General features: G+C 39.7%; 1 protein-coding gene across 2 annotated transcripts in view; it reads right to left on the reverse strand.

Moving 5' to 3' along the window:
- PPA2 (inorganic pyrophosphatase 2) overlaps positions 1-20,895 on the reverse strand; it is a 116,938-nt gene that overhangs the window by 48,767 nt on the left and 47,276 nt on the right. For both annotated transcript variants that reach the window (XM_069094710.1, XM_069094701.1), the window contains one exon: positions 11,464-11,590. In XM_069094710.1, coding sequence (XP_068950811.1) covers positions 11,464-11,590 — 127 coding nt within the window. The remainder of the gene's footprint in view (positions 1-11,463; positions 11,591-20,895) is intronic.

Here is a 20,895-nt window from a genome sequence, read left to right on the forward strand (position 1 = left end):
TTACTCACTGTGCTACCTTGGCCGCCCCTAGTCAATAATTCTTAAATGAATTATACTCAAATCTATGCTCTAGGTGAGTTGTTTTTCTTATAATTCACTTTTTTTCTTTGCTTTATTGTTTCTTGATGTCCATAAAGTCATTAGCTTCCACTTGCCCAGGTGTAATGTTTAAGGAATTATTTCTTAAGCGTACCTTTGCACCTCTTTTTACATTTATGCAAGTCTGCTTTTTAAGTTCTTTTCTTTAGTGAATTTTTGTACCTCTTTTCTATTTGGCCTATTTCACTTTTTAAGTTTGTTTCTTCAGTGAATTTTTGTGCTTCTTCTACCTTTGGGCCAATTCTGGTTTTTCTAAGGTGTTATTTTCCTCAATATTTGTTTGTGACTTTTTTATTTAGCTATTCAGTCTCTTTTCATGATTTTCTTGCATCACTCTCATTTCTTTTCGTAATCTTTCTTCTACCACTCTTATCCCTTTCTTTAACTCTTCCTGGAATTCTTGTTGGGCTTGTGTCCAATTCGTTTTTTATTTTATTTTTTGAGGCTTTACTTCTAGCTGTTTTCACATTGTCATCTTCTGATTTTGTGACTTCGTTAAGGTTAGGCTCTGCTCACCTGGATGTGAGGAACAGCGTTCCAAGCCTTAGGCTTCTTCATATTACCGTTTGCAGAGCTAGTTCTGGGGGTCTGCAAATTTGCAGTACTTCAAAGGTGGTATGATGAGGAGAGAAGTGTGGTCACTGCTCTCCTGTTCTCTGCCCTAGTCTTTACCCAGGAAGGGCCTCTGCCTCCCTGCAACCACAAGCATTAGCTGTATTCCTGGCCTTTGGAACTGTGACCAAGTCCCCTGTTCCCTTGCTGCTGCAAGTGCTAGTGCTCTTCTTGGCTCTGAAACCAGGGTCTCTGCCCTTGTGACTGACTGACAAGTGCTCCTCTCTACCCTGGGAGTGAGATCCAGAACTGTGTATGGGCAATTGAGCTGCCGGTCAATGTCAACTGTACCCAGGGTCAGAAATAGGTCTCCTTTAATCTCTTCCTGACCTTCTGTCTCTGGGCTAAGGGCTTCTGAAATTGCTGCTGCTTGTTCTTGCCACTATACATGCACACTCTGGACAGGCCAACATCCCAGGGTCACAGATTTCTCCTGCCAACCTACTAAGTTTTCCTAAACTAGAAAAATGCCTCACCCTGGCCTTTTGCTGGTTCTGCCACTCCAAAATGGGATTCGATGTGTTATTTTAAAGTTCACAGGGGAATGTTGAGAGACGTCAGCTGGGTTGCTGCGTCTAATCCCCCATACTGGCTCAGTCCTCCAGCATGTTTATTTTCAAAGCAAATAAGATTACCTACTAAACATTACAAATAAGATGGTTTGTTTGGGTGGGAGGGTTTTTTTTCTTTATTGTTGTTTTTTTACTTTTTACTCCAATCTTCTACTAAGAATATGAATTAATAAAAAGGAAACATTACCTACCAGCTACAATACCACACACCCAGCTTATTGCTACACAGAATATAATGATAATATGACCAATGTTTTGAAACACATCCCACAAACATGTAGTATTTTTCCTAAGTCACCTAATGTTTTTGTTTTATTTTCTGACAAAAATGTTAAGTTTTTGAGTTGTATTGTCATTGTAACAGAGCTGCCTGTCCCCACCTAGAAGGAAACTCATCTTTGTCATAAAATACATTTAAGTTCAAACAAATACACAAAGCATTTCATGTGGCCCGATTTGTGACTAAGGAACACCAAGTCAGAGAGCTCTCTACTTGGCAATGATTTGTTGAAAGAATAAGTGAAAAGGAATGGAATTTTCACTTCCACAAGCGATTCTACACTTATTACAAAACTGTCTGATTCCCAGCCCTTGTTCTCTAAATGAACATTGTTAGCCTATTCTTTAAAGCCACTAAAATGTATTATGATAAGTATTTCATTTTTCTCTTAATTCTGAGATAAATGGGATTAAGGAAATTACTTGCCTGGTTCTGGTGTGTCCTCCTTCCTGTTGTTTTTATCATCACTGACAAGTTATGACTGATATAATCTTCATACTTAGATGGATCTTAGCTGAGATGCTCACTTCTGGAATCCACATAATACAAACTGCACTAAGATAGGACTTAGGCAAACTAGGTTCTTGTCGTGACTCCATCACTAATTGTATGACATCAGGAAAGTTACTTTTATTTTTTAAGACCTCAGTTTCCCTCATTTGCAGAATGAGTAGATCAGACTACATCATTCTTAACTACATAAGTAAATTTTTTAAAAATTAAAAAACAAATCTACAAAAGACCATATTAAACATAAAAGCCATATATACCTCGTATTTTAAACAATTCCCCTTTCATTTCTGCAGGGACCATAGTAGAGTAGAAAAAAAAAAAGAGCAGCAGAGGGCACTAACAATCACCCACCTCAAAGACCTTTTAAAAACATTAATATAATTGTTGGCACTCACCATATATTCTTTGTCCAATAACCTCCCACTGACACAGTATTGGAGGAAATGAACCATATCTATATTGACATTCTCTTGATAAATCAAACCAGAAGTCATAAAATGAAAGACTGGCTCAGAGATTCTCCTTGGAAAAGCAAATAAAAGAGCTGCCAGGGCTGGCTGGATTTTGCAGCCAAAGGCAGGAAGAAACATCATTTCATGGAACATTTGGTTGTCTTGCAATGAAGAAACATACAACCTCAAGGTTGGAAAACACCTGAGAAACCAGCTAGTCTAACCCAGAGCTAAGAAAAGCTTGACTGCTGGTAATCCAACCCTTGACTGAAGGCCTTCATGGAGGGGAAACCCATCATACTTCCAAGGAAGTCAATTATAATTTTTGATGGCTCTAATTTAAAAAAAAAAATTGTGGATATATTTTGTTTTCAAACCAACTACATTTCCCAAAATGGCCCTCTCCTCATCTCCTCACCAGTAGCCGTCCCTTACAACAAAGTAAAAAAAGAGGGGAAAAAAGCAGCTCAGTACAACTTACCAAATAAATCAAAAGTCTGACATATGCGATATTCCACATTCATAGTCTCCCACTTCTGGAAAGAATGGGAGGAGGTCCTTTCTTATATCCCTTATTCTGAACCAACTTTAGCCATTAAAATTTTATAAATTTTATAACATTCAGATTGTTTTTTTTCTTCTATTTACATTGCAAATAAAGATAATGTGGATAAACAACAAAACTGGTCATTTAAAAGTCAATGTCAGAACCATACTGCTAAAGTTAAAGTGTGCACCTCTCATTTCTATTGTTAATTGATAATCTCATTGGAGAGGGGGATTGGTATTTACTTTGAAAAGGCATTTGCTTGGATATCTGTAGAGAAGCATGTCTGTCAAAACAAAGTATAGCAATCAATTTTGTTCCCCCAAAAACAAACACATAAAAATAAGAAAACTGGGAAGGTACTGGATGTGTCAAGTACCTAAAAATATCATGAGAAATGAAACTATGTCTTAATGGAGAAGAAACAGCTAGTTATAGATAAGTTTCTTCACAATATGCTGTCTAAATCCAGTGATATTGCTGACTAGTTGAAGCAAAGATCAGAATAAATATCAAATTAGAAGGGAAGATGAAGGAAGGAAGAAGACACTACGTGTGATTATAACATCTCTAACTCAACCTAGTTAATAAGCTGTCAACTATGAAAAGTGAGACAAAAATAAAGAAACTATCACCCTTTCTTAGGAAGCATTATTGGGGGAAAAAAAGTAGCCACAAAGAAGCCAAGTCCCCAGAAATTGCCTCAAGCTGGAGACAATCTCCTTGCAAAGGGGGTAAAGGGCAGCCAAAAGCAATGGCTCCCATTTAGGGTGGGAGCTCATGGGTAAAATATCACAGAGGAAATTAACAAAGGATCCTGAGCAGTGCTAGGCCAGGAAACAGCAAAATGCAAAGGACCAGAAAATTAGCCTGCCGAGAACTTGGTCTGAGCTCTATCACCCAGGCCATGGGAGTTACGTCTTGGAAGACATCTTAAGAGATGATTTAATCCAACTGCTTAGCTTTACAAATGATGAAACAGAGGCTCAGACTTTAACTGCCCAGGCAATGGACAAGCAGGAAGCAGCAGGAGCGGGGTCCGGACTCCAGCCCTTGGAGTCCAAATCACTGGACTTTTTGCTGCCCATTGCCCATGAACTCCCCATGGCCAAATCCAGGGTCCTTTTCTCATTCCAAAGCCTTATTGCCCTCTCGTCTGACAGGGGCTCACCACCTCCTCATGGATGTTCTCTCCCCTCTGCTTTTGTGATGCTGCCCTCTCTCAGTCTTCTCCCATCTTCCTGACCACTGTTTGCTGGCTCTTCAGTGAAATATAGCCCTTTAACTATAGGTATATGCCATAGCCCTGCCCTGGGACTTCATTTCTCTTTTGATGCCCCCTTTCCCAGTTATCTCATTAGCCCCCATGGATTTAATTATCATCTCTGCAGAATGGTGGTGTGTCATTTAAGTTGTATCCAACTTCTCATGACCGCATTTTGGGGTTTTCTTGGCAAGGGAACTGGAATAGTTTCCCATTTCCTTTTTCAGTCCATTTTACAGATGAGGAACTGAGGCAAACAGGGCTACGGTACTTGCCCAGGGTCACACAGCTAGTAAGTGCCTGAGTCCAGATGTGAACTCATGAAGATGAGTTTTCCTGATTCCAAGCCCAGTGCTTTATACCCTACACCACCTAGCTTCCCTTCTGTGAAGATTATTCCAATTCTTATATGTCCAAGCCCCCCCACTCTTTCTTCTGACTTTTTTTTTTTTGCAGGACAATTGGGGTTAGGTGACTTGCCCAAGGTCACAAGGCTAGTAAGGGTTAAGTGTCTCAGACAAGATTTGAACTCAGGTCCTCCTGACTCCAGGGCCAGTGCTTCACTTAGCTGCACCTCTCTTCTAACTTTTAATCCTTCATTATCATCTGCCTAGAGGACATCTCCAACTGGATATTCCATAGAAGGTCATTATGTCCAAAAGCAGAACTCATCACTTCCCATAATCCACTCTGGATGTTTAACGTCAATATTTTTGTCAAGGGCATCATCAGCCTTCTTTTTTTTTTTTTGCCAAGGTTCACAACTAGAATGCTAATAGCTGACTTTACTCTCCCTCACCCCACTTATCTAATCAATTGCCAAGTCTTGTCAAGTCTACCTCTTCAACAGGTCCCCTCTGCTGGAATGTAAGTTCCTTGAAGGTAGGTACCATTTTGTGGCTTTTACATGCTTTGTATTCCCAGTACTTGCCACAGTGCCTTGAATGTGGTAAACGCTTAATAGGTGCTTATCCACTGATTCCTCCCATCTGTCCCCTTTTCCCCACTCGTACCACAACCACCCTAGTTCTAGTCCTCAGGAACCCTTTTCTAGACTACTGTAATAGCTTTCTGCTTAGTTTCTCTGCCTCAAATCTCCCTCCTCTCCCCATCCAATCCCTCTTCCACACCACTGCCAATGGAACAGTCCTAAAGCACAAGTCAGACTGAGTTATATCCCTGGCCAAAAAGTTTCTGTGGCTCCCTAAGATAGTCTCAAACTCCTCTGCTGAGCATTCAAAACCCTTCACAATCTGGCTCCAGCCTGGCTTTCCAGGATGACCATGAATCATTCTCCATTATGCACTCTAAGTCCCAGCTAGACTGCCCTACTTTTATGTTCCTCATAAACAGCATTCCATCTCCGAGTTCACTGGCCTTGCACTGACTGGCCCCCCGTGTCTGGAGTTCACTCCTCTTCCCTGCCTCTTCAGGTCATCCACAAGCACTTAAGGCTTAGCTCAAAGCATGGAAGGATCACAGAGCCAGGAAGGTGCCTTGAGATCCTAGAGAACATCTCTGGCTTGCCCAAGGTTACACAGGGGGTAAGTGGGTATGAGAGGCACTCAGATCTCAATCCAGTCCTCTCTCCTACATATGCTTCCTCCTGAGAGGCTGTTTCCTCACAAGGAGCTTCCTGCATTGATGAAATCATAGGTCCTACAAAAAAAACCAAAGCACTTTGCAGGCCCATTGGCAATCTTTTTATTCATTGAGACACTGAGCTATGCCATGTTTTCATTTCACTTAAATGAATTTAATTATATAGGTCATATAGGCTTAGCAGAGAGAGGCAGAGACCCAGAGAGAGGCACAGAAACGTAGAGACTCAGAGAGAAGACCACAAAGATGATAGCAAGAGAGTCTGCTAGGGGAAGTCAGTCTCCCACAGCCCACATTTCTCACCCCCAGCCATGGGTTCGGGTGACTCCTGCAGTTTGGGTGATCCACAGGAAGGGCTAGGCTGCTGTTCAGAACCAGTCCAAAATGTTATGCCTCCTCACACCCCAAGCCCAACACCATACCCACAGTGGATCTCCATGGTGAACTGCACCTACTCATTTAGCAAAATGTGGATGAAAGAAAATCTGTAAGTTGGATCCCAGCCTCAAGTCAAGGGCTGGGCAGACCTGGAAGTGGCCAGGGCTGTGCCCCTCCTGTGGGAGCCTGCTCCCTTCACTACTCCCTCTACCTAACAGGAATGAGTATGTTTGGTGGGGAGGAGGATGGTACACTTGTGTCCTGGACCAGATGGACATTTTCCATGATTCAGTGTGCTTCCTAAAGTCCAAGTCTAACCATTTCACCACTGCCCTGCTGAGGAAGCTTGAGTGGCTCCAGACTAACCTTTCCACACTTATTTCACATGACTCTCCTTTGCACACTCTACCTTTCAGCCAGACTACTCTAGTTTAAGCCTCACTTCCTCAGTCTTCCTCTTTGACTCTGCAGACTGTCCTCAATCCCTGCAAGGCATCCTGCCCTCCTCACCTTTGCCTCTTACAAGTCCCTTCACCTTTCAGCTAGCATGCTACATCTGGGAAGACCTGCCTGGCCCTTCTACTTGGTGTTCTTTCCCTCCTCCAACTGCTATGCATAACACTTCTCTGCATCCCCATCATAATCTCCCAGTAAAGCTGGTCCCTGCAGCAGAAGCTCATCTTTATTTTGTCTCTGTGTCCTTAGTGCCCACATAAGGGGACAGACAAATTATACATGCCTGTTGAATTACACAGGCTTGGACTGAGTCAGTAAACTATAATACTACTTTAAAGGCTTCCCTCACACCAGGTGGCTTGCAAGCATGTATTAAAAATATAGGATTCAATGACAGTTGTGACCACAGAGACAACCCTGCTTAAAGACACCACTGAGTATTAACAACAACAAGGCATAACAGAGAATTAAATACTTCACTGGGTTGTTTGTCACTGTCATGGAAGATGTCCTACTTCTAATCCAGTGAAAGGATCTGGGAAAAGTTCTCCAAATGCTCCTATTTTTACTGTACAGATAATAAAAATCTCTAAAATACAACAAAGCCTCTTCAGTGATATTAATAATACTAAATTAATTTAACTATACACACTAAAAAAGAGTGGTAAAATACATTAAACCCACATGATGACATGATGTCCCACTGAGGCAGTCATATATAGAGAGATATAGATAGGTATACACATGTATGTATACATGTACACACATATATGTCACGTGCATATACACATGTGAGAGAGAGAGGAGAGAGGGGCGAGGAAGGAGACAGAGAGAGGGATGGAGGAGATGGAAGAATTCTTGGATACAGGCTGTAGAGAGGGAATAAATGCATGCAGAATTGAATATGGGAAACAGAACAGAGCAAATTTTGGAAACTTCCCCATGTTTTAAATAGTCCTAAGTTTCTCATTGCTGTAAGAACCTTTTTAATACCAATGGTATCAAGTCAATCAGTAAATATTGATTAAGCCCTACCTATGTAACAGGCACTATACTAGGCACTAGGGTTACAAGTACAATCCCTATTCTCAATGAGCTTACATTTTTTTTCTTTTTGGAGGTGGGAGTACAGGGTAATTGGGGTTAAGTGACTTGCCCAAGGTCACACGGCTAGTACGTGTTTAAGTGCTTGAGGTCGGATTTGAACTCAGGTCCTCCTGACTCCAGGGCCAGTGCTCTATTCACTGCACCACCTAGTTGCCCTGAGCTTACATTCCAATGGAGATAACAAATGCATTTGTAGATAAATATAAAGTTAATAAATACAAGATAGCTAAATACAGGGTAGTTTGGGAAGGAGAACACTAGCAATTAGAGGAATTAGGAAAAACTTCATGAAGAAGATGATGGATTAGCTTCATCTTAAAGGAAGAGAGAGATTCCAAGAGGTGAAGATAGAAGGTGAATTCCAGGCATGGGGGTCCGCCAGAGATTTTCTGTCATTTACTACTTCTGGAACAGTGGACAATTCAACTGTCCTCTCTGAGCCTCTCTTTCCTCATTGATAAATTGAAGGCATTGTACTAGATGACCTATGAGATCCTACCATCTCTAAAGCTATGCTTCCCTATGACAATAACTCTTAGGACAACGTATCATAGGAACCCAAACTGTAGATTCTCCAAAGAAAAACAGAAGGACACGTGACTGATACAGAGTGCAGCAATGATGACCTGTATATGGCAAACAGCACATAGGAAGACATCATCAAAGATCTATTTCACAAAAAAGGGAGGCTAGCTGGTCCCAAGAGACTTGATGGATGGCCCAGCTGCTACACTGGTAATTTCAACAAGGTCCTTCGCGGAACAAGACAATACGTTTCACTGATTTGCCAGTCCACTCGATAGAACAGATTTTCCAAACATGTCCATCCCACCTCAGAACTCCTATGGTCCCCCTACATCACCCTCTCAGCTAAAAACCTTACTTCATATTTCACTGAAAAAAATCAAGGCCATTAGTCAGGAACTCCCTTCCTCTCTTCCCCTCTTCATTTCTTATCATTCCCATAACTCTCTACAGTCTGGCTTCTGACATCATCGCTACACTGAAAGGCTCTCTCCAAAGCTGTCCACCACCACTTCACTGCTCAATCTAACTCCCTTCTCTTCATCTTCATCCTTCTTGACCTCCGCCACCTTTGACGTTGTCACTGCCCTCTTCTCCTTGGGTTGTCAGGACACCGGCTTTTCCTGGTTCTCCTCCTCCCTATATGAACACTCCTCGTGTCCTGGATCCTTTTCTCTTCTCCTTTTATACTCTTTTGCTTAAAAATCTCATCAGCTTCTATTGATGTGAGTATTATCTCTATGAAGATGATTCTCGGATCTATTTACTCAACCCTAACCTCTGCTGACCTCCAGTTTCACATCTCTAACTGCCTATTACTGGAAATCTCAAACTGGATATCCAATACACATTTTAAACCCAATATATCCAGAATGCAACTATCTGTCTTCCTCCCATGGACTCTCCACTTCCTAATGTCCCTATTACTACCAAAAACGCCATCATCCTCTCAGCCCCCAGGCTTGCAGCCTTGGTGTCACCATCCACTCCTCACTCTCTCCAAGTCCTGCGCATCCTACCTTTGTGATCTCTCTCCCTTCTCTCCTGACTCTGTTCCCACCGTAGCACAGGATGCTTCATGCCCACTACTGCAGCCTCCTGCTTGGGGGGCTCCCTGCTTCAAGGCCCTCCCCACTCATCAGTCAAAATGACCTTCCTAAAAACATCCTGACCCTAATCAATAAGCAACAGTGGCTCCCTCTTACTTCCCAGATCAAATAGAAAAGCTCCTGTTTGGAGTTCGAATCCATTCTTAACCCTGATCCTGCCTCATTCCAGTCTTCTTACCTCTTCCTCCCCTCTGCATACCCGATGGTTCAGACACTAGCCTTCTTGCCGTTCCTGGCACACAGCATGTTAACTTCCTACTGTGCATTTTCTCTGCATGTCAGCTAAAATCTCATCTTCTGCAAGAAACCTTTCTTGTATGCTTAATACCACTGCTCTCCCTCTGAGACTACCCCCAAGTCATCCTGTATAGAGTTTCTGTGCTCTAAGCTGTTTGCGTGTTCTCTGCCTTTATACTGGGAACACCTTGAGAAGAAGGGCTATTTTTGACTCCCTTTGTACCCCTCGTGCTTAGCACGGCGCCTAGCACGTAATAGGTACTTACTAAATGATTTTTACTTCTTTAATTAACAGTCACACAATAATAATGCAACAACAATGACCGGAAGAATATTGCTGTTCAAAAGATGGCCCTTTCTCTCAGGGAAGATTAATTCAATACAGGAATTTCCCAAAGCACTCTGTGCTTCCTCTGCAGTGTCTGCCCAGTTCCACAGGTAGCCCATCCAATTGCACACCAACATTTGGATCACAAACTCCCTTCATTCACTTGGCTTTTCCCTATGTGGATAGCTAGATCAAACTGTCCCTCACATTCTCCCACCTCACCTCTGCTTCTGAGATCCCCACATTTCCTTCAAAACTCTGTTCAAAGGACACCTTCTATACAAAACTCTTTCTGACTGCTGCCCCCAGCTGCAAATGACCTCCCTCCCCCTGCAAAGCACTTAACTTGTCTTAATTTGTCTAGATTTTACATAATCTTAGTTTTCTTTCCATGTTATCTCCCCAATAAAATGTAAGCTCCTTGAGGGCAGGGGCTATGTCATTGTTGTCTTTGTGTCCCCTGGCACTTTGCACAGCAGTACCTCATACAAAATGGGCACTTCAGAAATACTTCATGTGAAGCTAATTGACTTGCTCAAAGTCTTGCACACTTTGGAGGAAGGATTCAAACCCAGGCCCCTCCTAACTACAAACCCAGCAGTCTTTCCTCACTCCTACCACAGAGCTGCCATGGAGCAAGATATCTGGTTCGGTGTACAAAAGGAACGAGCTCACATCATTTGCCTTGATTTCAAGTCATTCGTCTGAGGAACTGCTTACAGCACCAGGAAAACTGGCATCGTATTAATGCATGGCCCTCCAGCATGTGCCACTTTGACAGATAATGATGAGGCAGGTAAAGGTGGGGAGGGAATTGGTATTTGAAGACGAGGAAAGGAGTAACGAGAAGGAGGAAGTGAAGAAAAGGACAACTTCTGGATGCTATTTCTTCCTTTCATTGTTCTCCCTCTTCCCACTTTTACAGTATCCTTCCCCCTTTACCCAGAAAAGAGGGAAATTTCATGGGTGGGCCAATATGCCAATATTATTTTCCAAAACTGCCCTAAAAAGTTTTAAAATTCCCATGACCAGTTAGGACATCACACTTCTCCTTCAATTCTTAGAAACTTTGATCTCTTAAAAGCTATAAATACTGAAAAACTAAGCCAGTAACACAGAGCATATACATTAAGTCTGAAACACCATTTCGCAGCCTGCATCCTTTTCTCTCCCGCCTCTCCCATCACTATGACATAAGTCAGACACCATCTCATTACAATGCCTATTGATTACATTTACTACAGAGACAATAAAGGCCGACTCTACAAATATCTGACTCTTAATTAAATAAGCTCTATGCAATAAAGGTCCCATTTCAGTTCCCAGAACTCTAATCCCACCCTGATCGGTTAGTTCAGTTTCCTGAAATGATATAGACTTACTATGGAACTTGGAGGCATCTGGGTCATCCACGCTAATAGCAATTAATTTCCAATCTGTCTCGTCCTCATCGATAAGGCCCAAGATTCCAAGAATCTTCACCTGGATGATCTCGCCACAAGCACGAACCTTCAGAGAAGAATTTCAGCATTAGATAAATGTTGGAAAGAGTCTACACAGGGATATGGAGCGGTCTAGTCTTCTTTTTTAAACCACAGCTGAAATTTCATCCCAGCAGAGAACTGCAAATGAGGAACTTCTACTACCAGTAACAATCAGTGCCTTCTCTAAACTTCAGTCCTCAGCCACTGAGTGGTCAGGGCACATGCCCAAGGTCACCTGGCCAGAGCAAGACTTGAAACCATGTCTTCCTGACTCTGAGACCAGTTTTCTATCTACAATGCCAGATTATTATCTCCCTAAGCCACACAAAAGATATTTTTAAAGACTTTAGACAGGGCAGTGACAAAAAGCTATATGAATTCAAAACAAACCAAAAAAGGATACCTCTCAATACCTTTCATAGAATCAAGTGCCTTAGGGACATATTAATGGGTCAAGATTCTTGTTAAAATGTTGTACTTTTCTTGTTACCAAAACAATGTGAGGTCACCTTAGTGCTTTAACATCAAATACTTGGTATTTGAACTTTGGAGACTGGATCATGAGTCTTTGTAGTGCCTGTCAGTCCTTCTCAGAATTTAATCTGCAAGTTACATGCCCTGTATATTCACATTCCTGAGATACCCAGTTTAGACAATGTACTTAAGAGAATGATTCTCTCTCTTGGTTCTCCCCATCTCGAGTTAAACAGATTATGGTTTAAACTTTTTACTGAACCCATGCAGTTTCCTCAAATATTATAAAGCCTTTAACAGTGAGCCCAGCAGGTCCAAGTTGTAAGTGCAGAAATCTTTTCCCTGGTCATACAGATATAAAGTCAGCCAGAAACCCAATTACAAAAAAAGGGCAGTAGCTAAGGCCCTAGTCCTGGCACTTGAAACCATATACTTACAACTAGAAGGGACCATAGAAGTCATCTAGTCCAGCCCCCCTCATTTTACAGATGAGGAACTGGGAAATGGAGAGGTGAAGGAATCTGTCACATAGCTAGTTAGTAGGGGGACAAAAAAAGTTCAGAACCTGGGTATTCGAGATCCCAGGCTAACGCTCTCTGAGGTCTCATTTTACTGCACCTGGCTGGGAGACATAACTTTAATGCTTCAGATACTCTGCAGCTCTGTAAAATACTAATTCAATATCCTTCCTAAAATGTGCTACCCAGAATTGAAGGCAATACTTCAGATATGAGCTAACTGGAGCAGAACATCATCACCATCTTCTCCCCAGGCAGGTGCCTCTCCCAAGGGGAACATGCACAGGAAGCGTAACAACGGTGGGAATGGAGGAACTGATAAAACTTGGCTGGGGGCAGAGAAAACATCTGGCGTCAAGCCTCAGGAGGGAAGATCCGTGCTCTTAATGACCATGACTGCGTGGCTTTTGCAGGGTTTTCTAACCACAGATACAAGAATCATAATTACCTGAGCCATGAACTTACAGTGACTGAGAACACATTTTGGAGTCCTCCTCCTTCTGAAAATTCATATGATTGGTTGCTCCCAGAACATCCCTTTCTCAACCCACTCCCCCATCTCCCTTCCACCCCCCCCCCCTTCAGGTTCCTTTTATTCTCCCATTAGACTGTAAGCTCCTTGAGGGCAAGGGCTGTCTTTTCATTTATATTTGTATTCCCAGTGCTTGGCCCAGGGCCTGGCACATAAGTGCTTGTTGACTAAGACAATACTAGCTTTTTCTGGCTGCCACTCACCCCTGTTGTCTCATACTGTTGACTGTAGTCCAGACCTTTTCAGAACTGTTATCTAGCCAAGCTGTCCTTTAAAACCTAAGTCTAAAAAGTTTTGCATTCATCCCTATTAAGTTGCATCTTATTTGTTATGGCCCATTGTTCTAACCTAGTAAGGACCTTCCAGATCCCAATTCTGCCATCCATCATGTTAACTATTCCTGCAATCGTTATGACATCAGTGAATCTAACAAGCATGGGGTCTTATCCTCAATCCTACTCACCTGAGTCCTCCACTATAGATTACATGACATACAATGACACACAGTCATACACACACACACACACACACACACACACACAAGCAAAAAGAAACAGCCAAAAGAGTCAACTAGAATTTAACAAAGACCAACCAAAATAAGGAGTAAAACAGAGAAGAAAAAGCTTGTCAATGAAACTCGAAATAATGAGAATAGCTAACATTTACATAGCACTTAAAGTCCGCAAAGCACTTTATACGTTCTTATTTTATCCTCATGATGGCCGTGCAAAGTGGATACTTTTATTGTCCCCATTTTATAAGTGGAGAAACTAAGACTGAGAGAGGCTATGTGGCTTTCCCAGGGTCATCTTAACTAATGTGTAAGAAAGGAGGATTCAAACAAAGGCCTTCTTAACTGAAGAATAAGTAAATTAACTAATATACCAAATATAAGGGATATAAAATGAAATCCTAGAAGACCTCCATAGAGATGTTGTTTGCTGACATCTGAAGAAATTAAACAAGAACTGAAAATGCTAAGGAATCAGAAGATAAATAAAAGATTGTGAAGAAGGTAGAAAATCATATGAGAAAATTAAGTGAGAATTAAGAGACAAAAAGAAACAGGAATTAAGAAAATACAAGATTTTAGAATTTTAAAAATTTGAAAATCCACAGAAGCAATGAAAAGCAGACTTAATATAAAGGAAAATGGAATTAGGAACAATGCAAAGCACCGTTCCCTCCTCTCCTGTTCTCCACAATCACTGAATTATCCAAACTTTCTGAAACTACATATACCCAAGTGACAGACCTGGGAAGATAGTTTATAAGGCAGGAATCCTGGAATTGCTGACATCCTAGATAAATAAGAAAAAAAAACATTCTGAATACTCTATTTCAGGAAATCAAACTGTCCAGAACTGAAGGGAAAAAAAAAATTAGTGAAATATAAGGGAGTGCTCCTATAAGGCTGGCAGTTTTGTGGACTGAAAGAAGCAAAGACAAAGTCAAATGTAACTTTTGACTCAAATATTTATTTTACAGGGATTATGGAGACTGTTCTTGTCTCTTTAAGAGCCAGATAAAAGCTGACTTAGCTACAAGAATGATTGTTGGGTCTGGCAGTTGACAAATGGTTTCATATCAAGCTCAAATTAAAGTTATGTCTAATTATAAATTACAACTATTAATGAAGAAGAGAGAAACTATTTTTAGAATGCTATGTTATGTTTGGATTAATAAAACAGAATTAATAATAAGAAAATGCAGAAATAAGGCAAGACAACCGAATGAAAAAACTAAATGCAAATGGGCCACACTCTACAAAAGAATGCAAAAGAATTATACAATGAATTGAAAAAGAGAATCCAAAAATATGCTGTCAGAACATTAATTCAAAAATATCTAAGTTTTTTGATAATGCAAGGGTAGTCAAAGATGTGTGATGCTATAATAAAATTATAAAAAGTAGGTGTCTTTAATGATGTAGGACAAAGCCAAATACCAGAAAGTACTGAGAGACAAATGAAGCCATTATATCATGCTATATAAAATGAAGAGTATGTCAATCTTAAACAAATATTTATCTGATAATTACACAGCAAATTTCAAAAAGGAAAATTTTGAGTCCTTCAAGGGATCTTGGAAGTTAACAAGTCCAAATCATTTTACAGTTGAAAAATTAAAGTCCAGAATATTCTCCAGACAAATGACTTGTCCAAGGTCACAATGCTGGTAAGTCAGAAATTGAAGCCAGGTCCTCTAACACCATATCCCTCACTCTTCCCACTGCTATTTTAGCTTATGGTTATAACCTCTCATGATTCCTCTTATTTTGTTGTTACAGCTTGAAAGTCCTTACTATGTAAGTAACAGGTTAGAGCAGGCCTGTACAACTTGCAGCCTGCCAAAAATCCTTTGACAAGCCTGTGGGCCACAAGAGACCTATGGGCCACAGGTTGTGCAGGCCTGGTTTTGATGATAGCAGTCTTTCCTTTATCTTGATCTTACTGGGAAAATTTCTAGTGTTTCTGTGTCATGAATATGTTATATCTTATTTTTAGATAAACACTTCTGATCTTATTAAGAAAAGGTCCTTCTAGTCCTATACTTTTTATTATTTTTAACATAAATGGGTATCATGTTTTACCAAATATTCTAAATTTACTGAAACAATCATTTTATTCTTTAATTATGTTTATTAACATGATTTATTGCATTTTTAGTTTTCCAAAAACTGAAATATCCTCAGATTGTTGGTACAAATGCAACTTGATCATAATGAATACTTTCAAATATAATGCTATATAACCTCTTTGCAAATAATTTGTTTGATACTTTTATATCAATATTAACAAATAAATTATTGTTTTATAGTTTGGTTTCGCTCCTTTCGCTCTTCAAGCTTTGAGTTTTTACATGACATTTATCTTATAGAGGGAGTTAAAATACATTCTCTTTCTATTTCTGTAAACAGAATATATAAAATAGGGTTAAGTGCTCTTTAAAATCATTCACTTTCAATTCCATACTGTTTTACTTTCTCTTTGAGGAGAACATTTATGACTTTCTTAATTTCTCTTTTTTTGAGATTCGGTTGTTTAGATTTTCCACTGTTTTGTTAATCTGGGTATTTTTTTATTTTTGTAACTTTTCATCAACACTATTTGAGGGTTGGGTTTTTTTTTTTTTTGCTAGTCTATAATAAGTAATGTAAACTACTGGGGGAAAAGGTTCTACCTATGCTGTAAGAATTTCTGGGAAAACTTGAAAGATATTTGGTAAATATTTGGTCAATATCTTATACCATATGCCAAAATAATACCCAAGTAGACAAACAATTTTAACACGAAGACCTTGTTGAAAACAAATAAGGATGGGAATAAAAGGTAATTTCTTTGATATTTGTGGTTTGGAGGACTATTTGCAAACAGTGAAAGAAAGGGGTGAACACACACATATGTGTATATATATTTATAAAATTTTTATTATCTAACACTTAAAAGCTTTTGCACAAATAAAGTCAAAATAACTAGAATGAGAAAAGAAGTAGGTGACTCAAAAAAACAACAATAACCTTTCTACAGACTATCTTGGATAAAGATCTAATATTCAAGTCAACACACATTTATGAGGTTCCTGTTATGAGAAAAACACTATGCTACACACTAAGCTATAATGACCAAAAGAACCAATTCCTATCTTCGAAATGTTTACATTTCAATGGAAGGACACAAAATGTACACAATTTACAAACTATACAAAAAGCAATACAAAGTGGTTTCAAGGGGTGAATAGAGTTAATGAGCAGAGGGCATCAAGAAATGCGTAATGTATGGGGCGGCCAGGTGGCTCAGCGAGTAAGAGCACCAACTCTAGTGTTGGGATAACCTGGATCAAATCCCGGGCTCAGATACTCAGCACCACACCCAGAAATAACTGGTCGTGTAACCTTGAGCAAGTTACTTAACCCTGATTGCTTTAAAAAAAAAGAAAGAAATGCGTAATGTAAGAGGTAGCAGCTGAAATGTGCTTTATAAGAAGCCTGAGATTCTCTAAGACAGAGGTGAGAGAGGAGCACATTCCAGACACGAAGTCCCACTTGTGAAAAGGTACAAATGCAAAAGATGGACTATCACGGACAGGCAATAGCTAGCAGACCAGTGGAACTGGAAGAGAGAGTCTATAAAGGTAAGTGATAGGAAATAAGATTGGAATGGTAGATGGAAGGTAATATTGTGTAGGAAACTTTAAATGCCAGACTAACGTTTTTTTTTTAGTCCTAGAGGCAGTCAGAATTTTTAGACATTTAAAGGGAGTAATTAAAGATTTTTTCAGTACAGCTGACATGGTCAAATTTGTATTTAGGGAACATCAATTTGCAGATGTGTAGAAAATTAAATGGGCAGCTAGATGGCACAGGGGATAAAGTACCAGGTCTGGAGTTAGGAAGACTCATCTTTCTGAGTTCAAATCATATTTACTAGTTGTGTGACCCAAGGCAAGTCACTAAACCCTGCTTGCCTTCGCTTCTTCATCTGTAAAATGAGCTGCAGAAGGACATGGCAAACCACTCCGGTATCTTTATTAAGAAAACCCCAAATGGGGTGACAAAGAGTTGGACACAACTGAAAAATGATCAAACAAGAGAATGAATTAAACAAAGAAGAACCTCAAGGCAGGGAGACCAACTAGCGGTCTATTCCAGATGAGATGTATAGAAGGCTTAAGAGTCAGAAGCTATATAAGTGAAAAGGGGAGATATAGAAGAGATGTTATGGCAGTAGAACTGATAAGATTTGGCAGTGAATGTATATGTGGGCTTTGGGAGGGAGAAACTTCAAGTATAATTTCAAGGTTGTCAACCTGTGTAAAGGGAAAGACAATGGTGGTACTACAGATAGAAGCAAGGCAGTCTGGAAGAATGTGTTTTGGGGAAAATAAAATAAGATCCTTTTAGCTCATGCTGAGTTTGAGATACATATGGTATATCTAGTTAGAGCTGTCCAGGAGGGATGCAGCAAATGAATGAGGATGAAAGAATACTCCAGTGACAAGATTCTTCAACCTCAATGAAAGTATTGCTACTTTGAGCAACAGGAAAAAGAGATCGAGGAAGAAAAAAAAGAAAAAAGAAGGGGATAGCTCCTGCCTTGGATCACCAGGTCACATCAGTTTCCAGTGGTACCATATTTTCCTAGGTACTCTTTAAACTCAATTCAACATAGATGTATATAGCCACATTGCACAACAATACATGATCAATATATCTGAGATATGCAAAATATCTCAAAAAAGTAAAAGGCCAAAAGTAAAGTCTAAAAGGGAAAACTCATCACCAACTAAGGAAATCATGGAAGGTTTCATGGAGGAGTTGGTGCTTCAGGTGCACTTTACTTTTTGTTCCCCTTCTGCGGCTTACTTTGTAAATAGTATTTTTTTTTCAATTACATGTAAAGATAGTTTTCAACATTCATTTTTTATAAGATTTCGAGTTCCAAATTTGTCTTCTTCCCTCCTGCTACTAACTACCCAAGATGGAGAGAAATCTAACATAGGGCATACATGAGCAATCATGTTAAACATATCTCTACATTAGTTACACTATGAATGAAGAAAGAGAACACAAGGGAAACAATCACCAAAAAGCAGGAAAAAAAATGAAAATAGGATGCTTCAATCTGTATTCAGACTGCAGAGTTCTTTCTCTGGATGTGGACAGCATTTTCCATCATGAGTCTTTTGAAACTGTCCTGGATCATTGTATAGCTGAGAAAAGCTAAGTCTACCACAGTTGATCATTGCACAATGCTGCTGTTAACGCACACAATGTTCTCCTGGTTCTGCTTACTTCACTCCACATCAGTTCATGTTAAGTCTTTCCAGGTTTTTGCTTCAGTTGTACTTTAAAGGATGGTAGGAATTCATCATTCCAAGCATATAAATCAGCACGAGCAAAGGCACTTATCTATTCACCCAACAACCCCCAAAATACAAGAATTCACCAGCAGAATTGGAAATAACTTTCAGAACTACATTCCTGGGCAAGAATAGGAAAAAAAAAAAGAATAGAAGATAAAGCAAGAGGATTCAAAGATGGGGGAAGACTCACAAAAGGCAGAAAGGAAGAAAAAATTCTAAATAAGATAAGACGAAAACATGGCATGCTCACTACTATCTTTGGCTACCATTTGGCTCCATTTCTACTGTCATGATAAGCTAACTCCAGAGAAAACAAATTCTCAGGAAGGATATAGTTCAATACCATACTCTGAGCTTCAGAACTTCAAGGAACAAAATGATTCTTACAAAAAAACAGTAATCAATCACATAATCAATATATACAAGAACATATTAAAATAGCACCTGGTATATGTTAGGCACTCTGCTAGGTGCTGAGAATACAAAAACAAAAAATGAAAAGAGTCCCTGCTTTCATGGAGCTTTCAGCCTAGCCAAGAAAGACAATATTTATATATAGTATTGAAAGAGAGTGGTCTCACACAGCCCAACCTCAATTAATATACCTAACATGATACTTTATGGTCTGATACCTTCAGCAACTCTATGAGTTATAGAATCAAGCAATCACTCAAAGGTATTAACTAGATTTGAACAATTTAGTTAATATTAAATATTATATATTTAATATATTTATATTATATGTAAATATATAAACATAAATTTATATTATATTATATATAAAAATAAATATATATAAATATATAATAATATATAAATATTAAATAATTCCAACTCCAATGAGTTGGAATCGAGCTTTGAATCACTGGATGAAATCAAAAGGTACTAGGATTAGTTGAAAGCAGAAAACATATATTTGGGTCTGTGTATACCACTGAAGAGGATTCCAGGAAAATTCTAGCAACTGCTTAGAAAGGTCATTTTCAGGAATCCTTGTTCCTGTGACCAGAAGCACAGCAAAGAGAGGCCCAGAGTGAGTTTCACACCCTCTTCCTCCAGCCCCCACTCCACTGACATTAGAAAGCCTGGATGAATGACGAAGGTTTCAGCCAGGATCTGAGAGAGGACAGAGTAGACTCACCAAGGAAAGCAGCTTCTGGGAATGTGGCCTCTTCAGGGTGGAGAAAAGTATAGCTTCAAGATTTTACAAGGGTTTTGAACCACAGAACTAGAAAGACCTCCGGAAAACCTCATGAGGCCTCCAACAAGGGAGAAAAGAACTTTGAATAATCAAGATCTGTGAGTTTACTGGCCACATGAATTCTTTGAGTTAAAGTCCACTTTCCCCTGGACATTATATAAGTGTGAGAGAGTCTGTACCAGATTTTGGGAGGAATGTTCAACTTACTATAATTTTAACTATTCACACTATACTTCCTTAGGAAACAGCCATTTCTAAAAGCCAATGAACCATATCTGCGTAACTGATAATCAATAAGGAGTATACCAGTGAGGGATCATGAGTAATTTTAGAACCCAGAGGGGAGGCCTATCAGCTACCTCCCCACTGGGGCCCTGACTTACCAGTGCTAGAGGGAAAGAAGAATGAGACCCAAGAGAGTGATACTGAGTGTATTCAAAGTAGATACAAAGTAATGGGGAGGGGCGCTAGCCTCTGTGGGGAGGGGTGATCAGGAAATGTCTCAAGTAGAGGGTAACACTGGTCCAGTCTGAAATGAAACTAGGGATTCTGAGAGATAGAAGGGAGGAGTCATTTAGTTGTTAAGAACTACTTAAAAGTTTTAAAACTCAGAAGTCAAAACATTTCCTCAAAAGCAGAATCATAGTCCATGATTATTTTGGTTTGGCACCAAGGAAAACTGAAGGTTTAAGTAGCTTTCAAACTGGTACAAAAATCAAAGTGACTGAACTATTTATAGG

The sequence above is a fragment of the Petaurus breviceps genome, unplaced genomic scaffold (genome assembly GCF_028583685.1).
Source record: "Petaurus breviceps papuanus isolate PSGF00001 unplaced genomic scaffold, PetGlider_PUasm1.0 126, whole genome shotgun sequence".
NCBI classification, from domain to species: Eukaryota; Metazoa; Chordata; class Mammalia; order Diprotodontia; family Petauridae; genus Petaurus; species Petaurus breviceps.